We start from the raw sequence: 17186 nt of genomic DNA on the forward strand, positions 1-17186 counted from the left end.
CGCAGCGCATTCTTAGTGAATATGCCCCATTGTTTTATTTCCAAATATGGTCAATTAATTTTTTTTTCACAAATCGATGCAATTGTACATTTTTATTATTTATTTATTTATTTATTTATTTATTTATTTATTTGTAAATGTTATTAATTTAGATCTGTCCGAGAAGTGTCGTAAAACTCTCCCTCTTCCCTCCCTCTGTGGGAGACGTGTGACATTATGTCACCTCAAGATTTGAAATTGTAGATATTTAGACAAGTGAAAATAGCATGTATACAGTGCATTCCAGAGAGCCTTTTTTGTTTGTTTTTTTGTTTGTTTTTGATAGCTCTAATGCTTTAGAGAAGGAAGCGGTCAAAGACAAGGTTAAGTTGTGTAGATTAATTTCTGACCGGTACACTTCTCAGTCAGCTCAGCGTTATATTTATTGTATCACTCATGGATCTTGCACCTTTAAAATACGTAACAACACCTGTTTGCTTTTGTGAATTATTAACGATTTGTGAACAAAGTGGGACAAGTGGGTTGGCTGAGTTTGATGTGCACAGCGGCTGGCAGCAGCTTATCCTCACTATTATAATAAACAATGATAGAGTAATTAATTTGAGATTATTTTTAGCAACTTAAATTAGTGATGAACTTGATTTGGGTTGGTGATGTTGGTGCTTAACAGTAGCAATAATACACTGTTAAAACGTTATAACGAGAGGGCAATATCTTAGGAACAAAAGGATACCAAAATCTTTTAAAGGGCCCATATAGTCTGAAAATGCACTTTAGTGGGGTTTTCTATCAATAATATGCATTCCCGGCTTGTCTACAATCCAACCAGGTATGAAAAACATCAGTCCGCGACTTCTTAGTTTTCTTCTCCTTTCTGAAATGTATGCTTCAAACGGGCAGATTAAACTTCCGTGACTCGGTGATGTCAATAAAGCACGGAAGTGCGCTCGACCCACCCCCTCAGGTTAGTGGCACCGCCTCTGGTCACACCCACTGAAATTTAAGAAGCCGCTGCTCCTTTCTTTTTCTCCCCCTGCTCGCAAACTTATTAAATTTAATGTAGAAGATAAATACTGTAAAGTGAAGTTTAAATGAAGTAAAATATGATTCTCATGACACCTTTCCTCTTGCCATCACTGGTACCCTTTTGCAGTGGCATTACCAGAAGAAAGCCAAAGAAAAGGAAAAACACATGTGAAGTTATTTAAGTACTGGGGCGAAGTCTCACACACTGCAAGACTGAGGCGTATCTTTCCAGAAATTGGACCAATGGGGCGTCCAACTTTGGAGATTCTACTGTACAAGTATTTAAAAAAAAAAACAAAAAAAAAAAAACATTATTGTTCCTTCACTGTATTTTCTTCCTGATCCAAAGCTTACTTCATTCCCACACCGGATCAGTCAACAGGCATGTCAGAGCCTGAGGTAATATGCTAACTTTCAGTACTCAAGTGACTTTTGTAGATAGAATACCAGAAAAAAAACAAGTTCCTGCGGGTGCTGCAGCTCATATTGTTTAATCCATCCCTCACAACCAGTTCTTTGTTTATCACATGATGTGATGTCAATTTTATGGCTCAAATTTTGTGGTTTGTCACATTCTTCCTTAGCTGATTCAGAGCCTGTTCTGCTCCTATTTTAAACAAGGAATGTAATGTAAAAAAAATAAAAATAAAAAGATGAATTCATGACCTGTTTCAAAATAAGGAACAGCCAGGCCAGGAAAAGCCAACTTAAATATCTGAACTTCATTTGGGGTAAAATGAGAGGCACTTTAAATGGTGGCAGGTGTAGGCTGACTCCATTTAAACATGAGTTTGAATGTGACCGGTTAATTATGAACTCAGTTACAGTGTATGAGGTTGTGCAGCCACTGGACTAAACTAGATAGTAGTGGGGGGGAAATGTTCACACACACACATGCCAGGCGTTTGACCCTCCACACACATTGAACTTGCTGCAACGGAAAAAAATCCCTTATCGGGAAATATCATCTAATGGTTAGCATCCATAGTGTGGAGCAACACATACGTACTTTCACAAACATACTTTGTTCCAATAGGTTTTGATGCATGCTTTATGATTTATTATAAAATAAAAAATGTGAATGGCATACAGTTTACTGAACGTATTTTCCAGTGTAAACAACAACAGCCTATTTCACAGACTGTGTTTAACAATGACTGTGATATAATAACATGTTTGCCTGCTGTTGTGCTAACTGTGGTGAGTTTGCTGTGTGATGACTGAAACCTAACACGCGGAATGCCCTGTAGACGCAGTGGAGACAGTTGTCAGCTGTATGCTGGGTGTGCGCGTGTTTAAACACAGCTGGAGAGCAAGGTTAAACACTGCTTTGCATCATGCATGCATGGATTAGGGTGATGGTTATGTCTTGAAGGGTACATGAACAAAAGAAACCTGCTACTTGTTCCTGTGCTCATGCCTGCCTAACTTGTGTACTTGTGTGAATGTGGTCGCAAACTGCACCAAATACGGAGGTCCTCACAGACAAGTGTGATGTTTGTCAACAAACACATTAGACAGAATGACTTAAAAAAAAAGCCAGATCACATGATGTTGTGGAGGAGAAGGAAACAGTGCTTGTGGTTATAGTTGGCATCCTAAATGAGGATGCATTTTTATGTTGCTTATTATATGCTAATACAGTGGTGCCTTGAGATGTGAGGTTAATTTGTTCCGTCACTAAAAACTTGTATCTCATATCATCTTTCCCCACTGAAATGTATGAAAAGGCTTTTATTTCATTTTAGCCTCCCCCACCTAAAAACAACACATGCTTTGTAAGATGTTCTTATTAATAAGGAAATTATAGCAATAGTATTAAAACAATCATTTAACAATATAATACAAAATAATGTTGAAGAATTCAACCATTTGTGAATTTATTGCGACCCCTTTGGTGTGTGCAATGTGGCCACCAGGTTACAGTATAGTACAGTCATGAAGACACAAATTTAGATGACTTCCACATGTAGCTAAATATTTTGCAGTATTATTAGTCGTTTTTCACAAGTTTAAGTTTGAGTTTAGTTTATTAAATGGACAGTGTGCAGTAACTTTAAAAAGATGGCTGCACCAGATTTGGCACAATGCTAAGTTTCCATCTGTAGTCCCCCATAAAAAAAGTTAGTTACATACAAACAAAATACAAAGTGCAAAATACATCGTGCATAAGAAAAGATGCCTATGGGTAATGACTGTATGTAGGGACCCCAATTGTTAATGCAAATCTGTTAGCATTAAGCTAGCTTCTTCTCATATCCCCAAATGTATGTTATGTATGTATGTCTAATAAGTAACTCCTCTCGTGCCTCCCTGCAGCAGCCGCATGATTGTCATCATGGACAGAAAATGTGTCTTCGCTGGTGGTAATACAGCTTCATAACCCTGATAAGGACGGAGATGCCAGATGAATGCAATCATCAGCTTCACTTTTGGGAAAATACATCCTCCTCCCTCATGCTTTCACCATAAGGCAATGTTGAAGATCAATAGTGGAGAATATCCTTCTGATGAGAATTTCTTCCATCTTTGCCTCACCAAATCTTTCATTTTTGTCATTGTCTCACTGCAGCACGTTTAAATAATTTTATTATGCTTACAAACAAGGAAACTGTCCAAGCTTCCCTGCATATGAACAATAAACAAAGACTTCTCTCATACCTGCACAATAACACATTCATTTCACTCTTCCGTTTCCAGATGGCAGTTTGATTACATCAACACTATTATTTCCCCTATCCATGAAGCTTAATGTTAGTTTTCTATACACAGTATAAACCAAGGATGGGCAACTTAAATAATGAAGGGGGCCACTATTTTTCATTAGTGCTACTGAGTGGCCACACTGAAGCACGCACTTCCTGACCACGGTAATTACAAAAATGGCATTTTAAATAAGGGCAAAATACATACATATGTGCAAAATTAAATACATGCTCTTAATATATATATATATATATATATATATATATATATATATATATATATATATATATATATAGAGAGAGAGAGAGAGAGAGAGAGAGAGAGAGAGAGAGAGAGAGAGAGAGAGACAGAGAGAGAGAGAGAGAGAGAAAATAAAACATGTGTTAATGCATGTATAAAAAAGTCTCACACACAAAAAAAGAGTCACTAATCAATAACAAATGGTTTTAAGCATTCTGTGATTTTATTTTCCCCCCAGTGCTTCTTGCATTTAAGAAAAAAAAAAAAATTGAAGTTGGCACAAAACTGCTGAACAACAAAGCCACATTAAGTGCAAAAACTGAATTTGTGCATTCCCCCACCACAAAAATCAACTCACTCAAAATCTGAAATATTAATGAGGTACTATGTTTGTCCTGTATGTCATTACGAATTGGCAAAAAAAATATTGTCATGCCTACTCCCTTTGTAACCCAAGTAGAGAGCAATATAAGACTTGGTGCAAGTACAAGTAAGTCATGTCTGCCATCTAGTGGTGATTGGTGACATTACAACTTAAAACTATACAGTGGATGTCCGGCCAAAGGATAGCGAAAAACTGTGAATAACTGAAACCCATTCAAAGGCATTGGTGAAAGGAAAAATTGATCAAGCTATTTTTTGTTTGTTTGTTTCGGGACTGCTCCCCCTATATTGTATTGTTGTGCAGTAATTATGGTTTATTTAACTGCAATGTGATGGTGGCAGTATTAAGAAATGGATCAAGTGTCCGCCCATTGTGGTGCCGGGTGGATGAGGTGGGGGGCGGGTGGGGGTGGGGGTGCTGGGGGGCGGGCGTGCCACCTACACCCGCCGGGTTGGGTGAGGCCCCGCTGGTCGCTCCTCTTACTCACTTCACTAGCTTGCACTATACACTTTGTAAATATACACATAGGGCACACAACACATTTCTTGGTGGGGTGGGGAAGGGTGGAAACACCGTCTTCACCCTTCAACTCCCCTCCAATTTTAATGCACCTCACGTCCAAGGGGAGGGGTGAGTTGGGGCGGGGAGCCATCAGAGGGGATGGACTGCAGTGCCTGGCAGCGCTGTGGTCCCCCCATCTGTGTCCCTGCCCCACCACTTTGTCCCTCTATTCCCTTTTTTAATGCACCACACATATACATATTCATTTTTTTGGGGGGGATACGGGTGTGTCGGAGTAGGGGAAATTTTTTCCCTCTGCTCCGACTCACCTGCTCCCAATTTTAATGCACCACACGCACACACTTGTATATACACTGGGTGGGGCCACATTCACGGTGTAAGGGTAGAGCTCGCCAGTCGGCGAGCTGGCGGACTCAGTAACAGGGTTAGGTGTCACTAGTACTCTGGCGTGACGACCGGGGCCTCTCCCCACCGGGCTCGGTGTTCTGGTGTTCCGCCTTCTCCCCTGGTGCTTCCTCCTCTGCTTCCCCCCTCCCGCCGCTGTGCAAATCTCGCGCGGCTGGAGGTGGGGTGGGGTGGGCACATCTTCCCTCTCTGCGCTGCTGCCCGGTGCCGGTTTCCGGGGGGGTTCTCGCGGGGGGCCGGGTTCGCGGGGGGGGGTGGCGGCCGTCGGGGGGGGGGGGGGGGGGCGGCTTGTTTGGGGGGGGGTGGAGGTATGGGTGGGTGGGGGGTTGGGTGCTGGGGGTCGGGGTGTGTTCGGGGGTTTGGGGGTCGGGGGTGGTGGGGCCTGGGTCGTGGTGGATGGCGGGTTTGGGTGGGGTGCGGGGGGGTCGTGGGGGGATGGGGGCTGGGGACCGGTGGGGCGCTGTGGGGGCCCGCTGGGCCTCGTTCTGCGGCCTTGGGCTCGGGGGTGTGGGCCGGGGCTGGGACGGGGGTGTTCCGGGTGTCTGGGTCGGCTCGCCGACCGGTGTCCGCTCGGGTGGCTTGGGGGTGGCCTTGGTGCTGCCGCGGCCTGGGGGTTTCGGGGGGGGGGGGTGCTCGCTTTGCTGGACCGCGGTTGACGGCTTCTTTCTTTGGTGGTGGTTAGGGGTGTGAATTGCCTAGTACCTGACGATTCGATTCGTATCACGATTCACAGGTCACGATTCGATTCGATACCGATTAATCCCGATACGAATTTATAAGTCGATTGTTGCGATTTTTTTTCATTCAAATTTAGAAAATACTAATCAGTAAGCTTGTAGAGTGTAAGATTTATATGAAAATGTATTATTTATTTATCTTATAGAGGTTGTAATCTGTTTCATGTTTGAACAGCATTAAAATAAAATATTAAGGCTTAATGTTCCGTTCATATAACATTCTTCCATGCTCAAGGTGTGAATCCTAACCCGAAGTCAGACGTTTTGTTGAATATTTTTCCATTAAAAATGGAAGTTTAAAAATCGATTCACACACACACACACAAAAAAAAGGCAATGATGATAAGACGTTGAATCCGTTGAATCCGAATACCGAATGAACAATTCTGAGCTCTTTTAAAAAAAAAAAAAAAAAAAAAAAAAAAAAAAAAAAAAAAAAAAAAAAAAAAAAAATCGATTTTTTTTTAATTGAATCGATTCGAGAATCGCGCGATGTAGTATCGCGATATATCGCCGAATCGATTTTTTTAACACCCCTAGTGGTGGTCCTTATGCATGCCAGATCCGTCGCACCAGCATCTACTGAAACTCAACAGAAGTACCCTCTCCCTCCCACAGCCCCTTGAATCAGTTGGTGCTGGTGTCTGTGGTTCTCACTTTGCTTTATCTATCCTTCCCTCCTTCCTCTCTTTAGTTTTTCCTCTGGTCACTTGAGATCTTAATTTATTAGAAGTATGAGGTTTCTGGGGTTGGCATAAGACTCTGGTTTTGTAACCACGCAGGAGGGGTCTTGTCGGTGCTGGACTTCACTTTGATGGATTGGATGTACTGGCTTCTATGGATCTCACTCTGCCTTATCGATCCTTCCCTCCTTCCTCTCTTTAGTTTTTCCTCTGGGCTCTTGAGATCTCGCTAAATTTGCTGGAATTTAGAGGCTTCCGGGGTTGGCGTAAGACTTTGATTTTGTAATCATGGGGAAGGCAGGAAGTGTTTGGTCGGTGCTGGATTTCACTTTGATTTACCTTTCTTTTCTCTTTATTTCTTTTTTTTTCTGACCTTTTCTCTGGTCTCCTGACCATTTAAACCTCACGACTCTGGCAAGATTCTGAAGTACCTGGTTAAGGCGAAGGGTAATGGGATATTTATAAGGTTTGAGGTGAATGAATGAGTATAAATTTATACGTATTTGCACGCACGCACACGCACGCACGCGCACGCACGCAAACGCACGCAAACGCACACACGCAAACGCACGCACGCACGCACGCAAACGCACGCACGCAAACGCACGCACACATACACACACAAAAAAAAAAAAAAAAAAAAAAGAGCAATGATGACAAGACGTTGAATCGGTAAGACTACCGAATGAACAATTCTGAGCTCTTTAAAAAAAAAAAAAAAAAAAAGAAATGGATCAAGTTGGGTAAGTCCCCACTGAAAACCCAGGAACCAAATGCACAGCCCACTACTGTTAAACGGGGTGCCCTTATTTTAAAGTGGTGCCCATGCCACTCTGACCGTGTCAATCAAAATAGTATTTTCAGCGGTTGCTTGAAATCCATCTCTTATATTGGTCCTCCTCTGACACTGGACACTTGTGTTGTAACCTCATCACCCACAACAGAAATCCATGCAGCTCCAGTGGAATTTCCTCTGACCGAGCCAGCGAGTCTCCCAAAAGCAAGGAGGAAAGAGGTCAACTGAGAGAAAAGAGATAAGTGGCAGCTGCAGCGACAAAAGAAATCAATAGAAGCCAGATGTCTCCTCGTTGGGTTATCAGAGATATGTTTACACTACACGCAAAGATCCTGTTTTTCAAAAGAACGTGTGTGTACCTTTGAACTCATCATGGAACAAAATGATATTAATTACATCGGCTAAACGGGAGGCTCAGCGGCTCGGCTTTATTTTTTTGTGGGATGCAGGATAACTTGGTAAAAATATCAGCAAAGTACAGTGGGTCCTTTTCTGACTTTAATCATAACGGGGACAATTCTCAAAAATAATCATAGAGATTTCTGAATACTAAATTACAGTGCTCAGCAAAAATGTGTACACCCCAACAGGTTCGTAAGAACACCTTTAGTTTCCTGTCAGAATTAAATGATACTATACTACAAAATACTCCCACAAATGTGGGCCATTGATTGCAAACATTTGCTCATTAGTACCCACAAAAATGTAGTTTTTAAATTAAAATTCTTAATGTACATTTTGCACAAAGAGAAAAAGACTAAAAACTTGTAAATTCCAGGCCTAGCAGACAAGTTGCTATCAATAACAGTCATGGAGGTCATAGAAAATATTTGATGGTGTTGTTTTTGTTGTGGGATGCACTAATTTTTAGTATTAGTTAATTTGATTAAACTGTTCATCTATGCATTCTATTACAACCTTACTTTCATCTTGTGAGTTAAGCGCATATTCTACAGAAAACTTTTGTCAAATTTTTAGAAATTGTTTTTATGATCATTGCGATATTGAATAAAATCTTAAAATCTCGAAGGGGGTGTACTCATATATGCTAAGCACTGTATATGACCTGACCGGAAAGCATTTGACTTCGAACTTCCACTACCAAATGAATGCATCAGCAAGCAAAAGCCCATCCAGGGAAAGTACACACTTCACTACAAGAACAGTGAGCCATTATGTGTCACACACGAGACTAAAAGCATGATTTTAAACCACATGGCAGAAACATTTTCCCCCATTCTCCCTGCTTGTTTTCTCCACAACGCCGTTTATCTTTCTGCTCCTTTAAAGGCCTAACGAGCCAGCGGGAGATCCAGCTTGCATACCGCGAGCAAACTGGCGTTGACAGAGCGGCCGCCCCGGACAAGTGTGGATGCGTTTCCCAATGTCTGTGTGTGCCATGAAGGAGACAGATAGACACAAGGACAGGCTGGGGCCGTCAATGATGCAGTACAAGTCAAGTTATTGCATCCCCCCACCAGAAAGATGCACAGGAGGGTAAAGGGCCTGAGGATGGACAAGCTGCTGAGAGAGTAAAGGATGAAGAGGGGCGGGAAGGTGAATATGTGGGCGAGGGCCGAGTGATGAAAAGGAAGACGAGCCCTGACAAGGGAGTGGCTGCAGGCCAGATGTTCCCCCTGCACCAGGGATGTCCAAAGTCTGGACCGGGGGCCATGTATTCTAATAATACAATTTAAACACAACCACAAAGGTTACAAAATAAGTTATGTTGAATGATAGATTATTTTTCAAAAATATTTATAAAATGTAACAAAAGTTGAATGTTACTGCATGCATCACAATTTTTATTTATTTTGTAATATAATAAAGAAATGTTTAATGAATATATCCTGGTATGTGACAATATTTTTGTATTAAAAACATTTTAAGCTGAATGCAATAAAAAAAAAAAAATTGGCTGCTGTGTGAATCTTATTTCATTTCAAATTGTGCAACCTTTGAGGGGTGTGAATTTTGAGCTTCCTTTATACACAGTGTCATCAGTAATGACAGCAAATACATGAAAAAGTACAGCCATGAACGCCACCTGCACAAATGCAGGCTTCCAAACACCTGGGACAACTTCCAAGCTAACCTCAAAGGTAAACATGAACACACACAAAAAAAAAAAAAAAACATGACTGCAATAAGGGTTTTTCAATGTAGATATCTAAGATCCAGCAGGTATGTCCATGTACTGTATATAATTTTATTAACAGCTTTTACCTAGTAAAACATGAAACTACATTTTTTATTTATTTATTTTTGTATTTATTTGATTTATGAAGCCAGGCAAAACAGATTAGGAACAAATTCTTATTTACAACTGTGGCCTGACAAGAGGCAACACCACTTGAGGGAAATGGATAAAACAATAAAACAGCAATAAAACAAATAAAGCAACAAACAAAAACAACCAAATACACTATATAAGTAAAACAATAACTTAACCATTAAACAGCTCAATCATCAATCATGGATCTAACTCTACTGTCAGACACAGGACTGCAATGTAACATCATAAGTAATCAGTAAAGTAACAATCTTACTTTTTAAAGCAAGTTGTCGGTAAATTAACTGTGTTTTTGTTTTTTTTAGGTAAACGGCAAATTGCTTGGTAGTAGAAAGTGTTGTGATTCTTAGAAAAGTACACACAGTCATCAAGTGAATGACGAACACCATGTAAAAAAGCCACATCTCCCTCTCTCTCTTTCTTTCTCATCCTGCATATTCAAAACCATTTTTCCAACATACCAACAACTTTGTATCAAAACTGCTGCTGAAGAGGCTGCGACAATTTAGTCAACATCCATCCATCCATTTTCTTGACCGCTTATTCCTCACAAGGGTCGCGGGGGGTGCTGGCGCCTATCTCAGCTGGCTCTGGGCAGTAGGCGGGGGACACCCTGGACTGGTTGCCAACCAATCGCAGAATTTAGTCAACAGAAAATATCAAAACCATTTTTCCTCGCAGGTGAACAGCTGTCTAAATTTATCAATCAGTGAAAACCACACCCACTCCATGCCAGTAATGGAAGTGAGCATCACTCAAAAACAGGTGCCAAAGTCATGTCAGTGCTCTCACATAGTGTTTCTCAACCCCGGTCCTCGAGTACCGCAATGGGGTACATGCCACGGAAGAGGCGGGACTGTTTTTTGCACATCAGTTTGTTTTCGGTTCGGTTTGCGACGTGTGGGCTCCGTCAAAAATACTTGTGCTTGCGACTTTGTGCCCCTCGGTTGCGCGTTCGCAACCTGGACCGGAAATGAACTGATGTGCAAAATCACGTCCCGCCTCTTCCGTGGTATATACCCTGTCAAGTCTGTTTTCCATATCTCTCCAACAGCCAACACAGGTGTTTCAAACGATCAGCTATTCAGCAAGCTCTGCATGAAGCCTGATAACGATCCTCAGCTGTGTTGGCTGGAGGAGACATGGAAAACAGGCTGGATAGGAGTTGAGAACCACTGCTCTAGAAGGGCTATCAAAATGGGGGACTCTGCTTCAAAAACAGCTGGCAATGAATAAGTTAATTGGCCCCAAACTGAGGTCAGGAGGACTAATTGGGTAAAAAAAAAAAAAGAAAAAAGATACAACATAATTTATTGTAAATAGCTTTGTTGAGCTTCAAGTTATGGCTCACGGACGCCTGGAGGTCCAGTGACCTTGGTTTGAAAACCATCAAACTGTATGATCTGCATTGTCCAAAACCATAGCAGCAAATACTGGCCTAAGAAAACGGCATCCGAGACTGGTTGGCAATCAATGGCAAGGCTATGTGAAGTATTACATTCCAAAAAAAATAAATAAATGTTTTTACCATTTTCAGAGGTCAAAAAGACATTTATGTACATTGGTAATCAAGTACTAAAGCAGTGTTTTTGAGTGTACCACCCCAGTGATAAGTCATTGTAAGTATAATAATATACTTTTAAAAGAAAGTACCAGCCTTTTTATGGTCAGTAGCTCAGCCATATTGTGAGTCAGGTTCCTGAGGAGAAAGGCTGATTGCACCCTTTTTTGGGCTTTGCAGCTACAAGTTCACAACAGCATTAACAAACACGGTTTAGAACACTTTTAGCATGCATTTTCCCTTCAACCACAACCACAGATGTCAAGGAAGCCCTCTCAGTTTTTCCAGATGCCGTCCAGTCCCAATCAAACATGTGGAAAACATCTAAGGCTGCTGTCCTCATGGCAGGGGTTACATAGTCACTGACAAGAGCAAGAAAGGCACTTGAGCGAAAGGGAGAACGCAACTAACCTTCAAAGTCTGATATGATCCCCTCCAAGTGAGCGTTGACCGTGGAATCAGACATTTTGTTAAGGGGGGGACGAGTGTGTTTATCATGCGAGGGTTCCCTCTCACCCAGCAAGGAAACGTCGTCCAGATTTTAAACAAATCCCAAATTTGGAATCCGACGCGAGGCAGAGCAGGAGGAGGGAGGGCAAGAAAAGAAAACGCCAGATCCAAGCTAAAGTCTCTCTTCTCTCACTCTGCCCACTTTTTTCGCAACTTCTTTAGCCTCCTCTTTTCCTCCCTTCTGCTTCCCCTCTCTCTCCCACTTGGTTTCCCTCCCCCTCCTCACGTACATCCACGTTTCCCTCCCACTTCCACGGTTTATTCACAGGCCCGCTTCCTGTGGCCTCAGTCACATGACTGAAAGCTGCTCTTGTCAGCTGATGGAGCAGATGTTGATACTGAGGTGTTTATCAATGGCATCAGTGTCCAGTAAAGTAACAGAAAATAAAGATCACTTTCTCAGCTTCGTTTTCATGCATTCCTGGAAAGATTGTTGGAGGATCATTCACAGCTCCATCATCACGGCCATCTTGATGCCGTCCATGTATTCAAATCAGGCTCCTCCTTGATCAGCCCTTTTCCAGGTCAAGAAGGTAGAGAGGTGGCTCCAGCTCCAGCATTGCGACGTTCTTCTCGTCCAACTATCAGATGCTCATGGCATTGCGAGCAGGCACGTTGTTATGTAGACGCTACAATGAGTTGTCCTGCCAAAACTCTTCTCATGCACTGAATGAAGGAAAAGACATAAGATCTTTTGGTACTCTGTAAGCTAAACGGACTGAACGTGAGGCCTGGGTGTCTGGTACATTGTGCACCTTCTGACTTCTGACACAATTTATTTCTTCAATTGTTTTTGCTGTGCTCCTTGCAAATTAGCCACTTTGAAAACTTAGCTTCGATGTTGGGCTGCAGAGAAATGGATTATGTGATGAAATGATTGCTATGGATGGATCTAGAAAATTGGCGGTATAGTGTGATACTAGGATGTTAGTTGCAGGCTCCTTTTCTATTTATTTTTACTTATGTACATTGGAATGTTTTGGTGAATCTTAAGTTGATTTTCCATCCAGCATTCCATTTTCTTAACCGCTTGCTTTTCACAAGGATTGCGGCGGTGCTGGAGCCTATCCCAGCTGGCTTCGGGCAGCAGGCGGGGAACACCCTGGACTGGTTGCCAGCCAATCGGAGGGCACACAGAGACGAACACCCCTTCACACTCACAAGCACACCTAGGGACAATTCGGAGCGCCCAATTAACCTGCCATGCATGTCTTTGGAATGTGGGAAGGGCCCGGAGTACCCGGAGAAGACCCACGCAGGCACGGGGAGAACATGCAAACTCCACCCATGCCAACTCCACCCGGAGCCTGGACTTGAACTTGCGTCCTCAGTACTGGGAGGAGGACATGCTAACCACTGTGCCGCCCAAGTTAATTTGTTTTTGTAAAGAATATTATTTTATTTGTAATTTTTGTAATTGTCACGCCGCCACCGGCGTGACGGCCATGCTTTTATTTTCATAGTCATGTTTCCTGTTTTACTTTGATATTTTGAGTCTCCTCTCACCCCAGGTCACTTTCCCTTCCTGCCGCTCCATAATTACCGGTCCCCGCCCTTGATTATCACCACCTGCCACCAATCACCTACAGCAATAAAAACCACCTGCATTCTCCCCTCCGTTGCCGAAGTGTCACAGTCAGTGCATGGAAGCGTCCCACAGTCCTCGAGTCCTTGTTCCTGTTACCTTGTTGTTTTGCCTTGTTTTTGTGCCTTATCCTCCACAGCGGAGCGCCCTTAGTTACCCCTTGTGCCTTGAGCCTTGTTTCCTCCCTTGCGGAGCGCCTTTTGTTGTCCCCTGTACCTTTTGCCTGTTTATTCCTCCCCAGTGGAGCGTTTTTAGTTCTCCACTTTTTGATTCCCCTTTCTCCTCTCAAGTTGAGAGTAGACAGCTGTTGGCCGGAAATAAACCTATTGCCTTTGTGGCCTACCTTTATCCTGCGTCTGAGTCCTACCTCTCCTCGTCGTGTCAGTACACTTCGGCCAGCATGGACCCAGCAGGAAAGGTCGAGGCTGCGCTGCAGGGCCTTGAGGTCCGGCTTGCCAACCAGGAAAAGGTTCAGCAAGCCGTGATTTCGCAGCTGGAGGAGCTGTCGAGCCAGGTCCACGAACTGGTGAGCCAAACGCGGCGTCGAGCTCCAACCCCCACCGGACAGCTACCCCTCCCCGAACTCTCCGTCCCGACCACGTCATTCACCGGGGTAGGATTGAGACTGGCCTCCCCAGAACGATACTCCGGTGAACCTGGACAATGTCAGACTTTTCTCACGGAGTGTGACATCCATTTTGAACACTCACCACAGGCATTTTCCACAGCTCGGTCCCGGGTAGCCTTCATGGTGTCCCACCTGACTGGACGAGCCAAGACCTGGGCAACCGCGGAATGGGCCAGGGGCTCCTTGGTCTGCCAAAATGTACAGGATTTTCCAGCCGCCTTGCGCCAGGTCTTTGATCCCGACAACAATGACCGAGAGAAGGCACGAGCATTGAGCCGGCTCCAACAAGGCAAAGAACCCGTCAACGATTACGCAATCCGCTTTCGCACCTTGGCCACAAACAGTGGCTGGAACTCCACAGCATTACAGGACCACTTTCTGAAAGGACTCTCACCCGCCATCCAAGAACTCCTGATACCCGTGGACCTTCCTACCGACCTGGATGCTCTGATCTCCCTAGCGATTCGTGCTGATCATCGCCGACGGGAGTTGACCAAGTCCAGCGGGCACCATAGAAGGGTGGAACCAACCCCCTTGTCATCGCCAATGGAAATCGAAATGCCACAGCTCATCTTGCCTCCCCGACCAGTGCTAAGGGAAGTGCAGAACGTCGAGGAGGAACCCATGCAGCTTGGTCGGGCCCAGTTAACCACCGAGGAGCGACAGCGTCGCCGCCAAGAAGGCCGCTGCTTCTACTGTGGTGAACTTGGTCATCTGGTTGGAACTTGCACCGTGAAGAGAGGTTCACCGGTGAATTTCCCGTCACCCCGACCTGCCAAGACCCAAAAGATCACGCAAGCCCAGATCAGCCACCATGATATAACCATAGACCTGCCAGCCCTCATCGACTCCGGTTCCGACGAGAGCCTCATGGACTGGGGCCTCGTAAAGCGAGTACGAGCCACCACCAAACCCCTTCCCCGGACCATTCAGGCTAGAGCTCTGAATGGCAAGGAACTCTTTTGTATCACTCACATCACCGAACCCCTGAAGGTTCAAATTGGACAACACATCGAGAATCTCCGTTTCCACGTAATCCAAGCTTCGTCACCCACTTTGGTTCTGGGACACCCTTGGCTACGTCTACACAACCCCAGAATCGACTGGAACTCCGGAAACGTACTGGAATGGGGAAAAGACTGTTTGGATCACGTCTTGGACCAATTAGCTACCAGTGCATCCTCAGCCGCAGTCAACCAGGTGACTCTTGAGCCTTTCGATCCTGAACCTCGCCAGTCACTGCCTCAAGACCCCGAGTCTCGCCGGGCGCATCTCCAAGACCCTGAGCCACACCAAGTCTCTGCATCATGTCACGGCAAGTCTCTGCATCACGCCGACCAAGCCAAAGCCGACCAAGCCAAAGCGGTCCACGCCAAAGCGGTCCACGCCAAAGCCGTCCACGCCAAAATCGTCCACGCCAAAGCCTACCACACCACGCCAGGTCGGCCAAGCCTGCCACGCCTTGCCAAGCCTGCCACGCCTCGCCAAGCCTGCCATGCCTCGCCAAGTCTGCCAAGCCTGCCACGCCAAGTCTGCCAAGCCTGCCACGCCTCGTCAAATCTGCCAAGCCTGCCACGCCAAGTCTGCCACGTCTGCCACGCCTCGCCAAGTCTGCCAGGCCTACCAAGTCAAAACGATCCACGGGATTCCCTTGGTACTTTCCGAACCTGATCCTGCGCTAAGAAAAGGTCTTCGGAACGGTCCCGACGGGACTCTCGTCTGGCGTCATGGACGCCCTCCTGAACTGCCTTTTTGTCTGGGACGGATGGGTGGGTCGTGTTTCCCACCTCCGTGCCCCCTTCCGCCCACCCTTGTTTTTGGACTCCTTGTTGAAAGGCCGTCAAGAGCCGGCCATTGAGGGGGGGGTACTGTCACGCCGCCACCGGCGTGACGGCCATGCTTTTATTTTCATAGTCATGTTTCCTGTTTTACTTTGATATTTTGAGTCTCCTCTCACCCCAGGTCACTTTCCCTTCCTGCCGCTCCATAATTACCGGTCCCCGCCCTTGATTATCACCACCTGCCACCAATCACCTACAGCAATAAAAACCACCTGCATTCTCCCCTCCGTTGCCGAAGTGTCACAGTCAGTGCATGGAAGCGTCCCACAGTCCTCGAGTCCTTGTTCCTGTTACCTTGTTGTTTTGCCTTGTTTTTGTGCCTTATCCTCCACAGCGGAGCGCCCTTAGTTCCCCCTTGTGCCTTGAGCCTTGTTTCCTCCCTTGCGGAGCGCCTTTTGTTGTCCCCTGTACCTTTTGCCTGTTTTTTCCTCCCCAGTGGAGCGTTTTTAGTTCTCCACTTTTTGATTCCCCTTTCTCCTCTCAAGTTGAGAGTAGACAGCTGTTGGCCGGAAATAAACCTATTGCCTTTGTGGCCTACCTTTATCCTGCGTCTGAGTCCTACCTCTCCTCGTCGTGTCAGTAATTGACCCCAGAAAGAATAGTTTTTACCAATACTAATGGAGACTCCATTTTAACTCATTTGCTCCCAAAAACCTATAAACACGTTCTATTTTAAGTATTACCAGGGTCCCAAAAATGTTTTTATGCATTTATGCTAAAGCATAAACTTAAAATGTATGTATTTATACGCTTATGCTAGAGCATTGGCTTTGATGCAGCCTCTGACCTGAAGAGGTCGCTTAAAGCAATCGTAGTTACTACAAAAAAAACAAAAACTGTGGGCCTTGCAAAATCAGTCAAAATCCAGTAAAACAGCTGGGATAGGGTTGCTTCAATTAAAATGGCTGTGAGTGAATGAGTTTTAAACAATGAACAAATAAATAAATAAATAAATAAAAGTAGCGTGCAAAATGTAGCTTAATGTAACTGACTAAAAGTAGTGTTTCTGTGAAACAAAACTACTTAAGTAAAAAAAAATAAAAAAAATTAAAAACTTTAACATTTTAACTAAAACATTAATTATGCCTGTGATTGGCTGGAAACAGTTCAGGGTATACCCCGTCTACTGCCTGAAGCCAGCTGGGATAGGCTCCAGCACCCCCACAACCCTTGTAAGGAGTAAGCGGTTAAGAAAATGGATGGATGTATGGACATTCATAATTCTAGAAATGAAAGAACTTTATTAAACCGTTTTTTTATGAGATTTT

The 17186-nt window shown here is 44.3% G+C and overlaps 1 protein-coding gene across 2 annotated transcripts in view; it reads right to left on the reverse strand.

Annotated features, from left to right (window-relative positions):
• The window catches only part of LOC144033519 (septin-9-like), a 95456-nt gene that overhangs the window by 68116 nt on the left and 10154 nt on the right, over window positions 1-17186 (reverse strand). The window contains exon 1 of one of the 2 annotated variants that reach the window (XM_077541698.1): window positions 11766-11984. The exons of the other annotated variant lie outside the window; for it this stretch is intronic. Coding sequence (XP_077397824.1) covers window positions 11766-11820 — 55 coding nt within the window. The 5' untranslated portion in view covers window positions 11821-11984. Of the gene's footprint in view, window positions 1-11765; window positions 11985-17186 lie in introns of those variants that run through there. 2 annotated transcript variants of the gene reach the window in all.

Source organism: Festucalex cinctus, chromosome 1 (genome assembly GCF_051991245.1).
Source record: "Festucalex cinctus isolate MCC-2025b chromosome 1, RoL_Fcin_1.0, whole genome shotgun sequence".
Classification (NCBI taxonomy): Eukaryota; Metazoa; Chordata; class Actinopteri; order Syngnathiformes; family Syngnathidae; genus Festucalex; species Festucalex cinctus.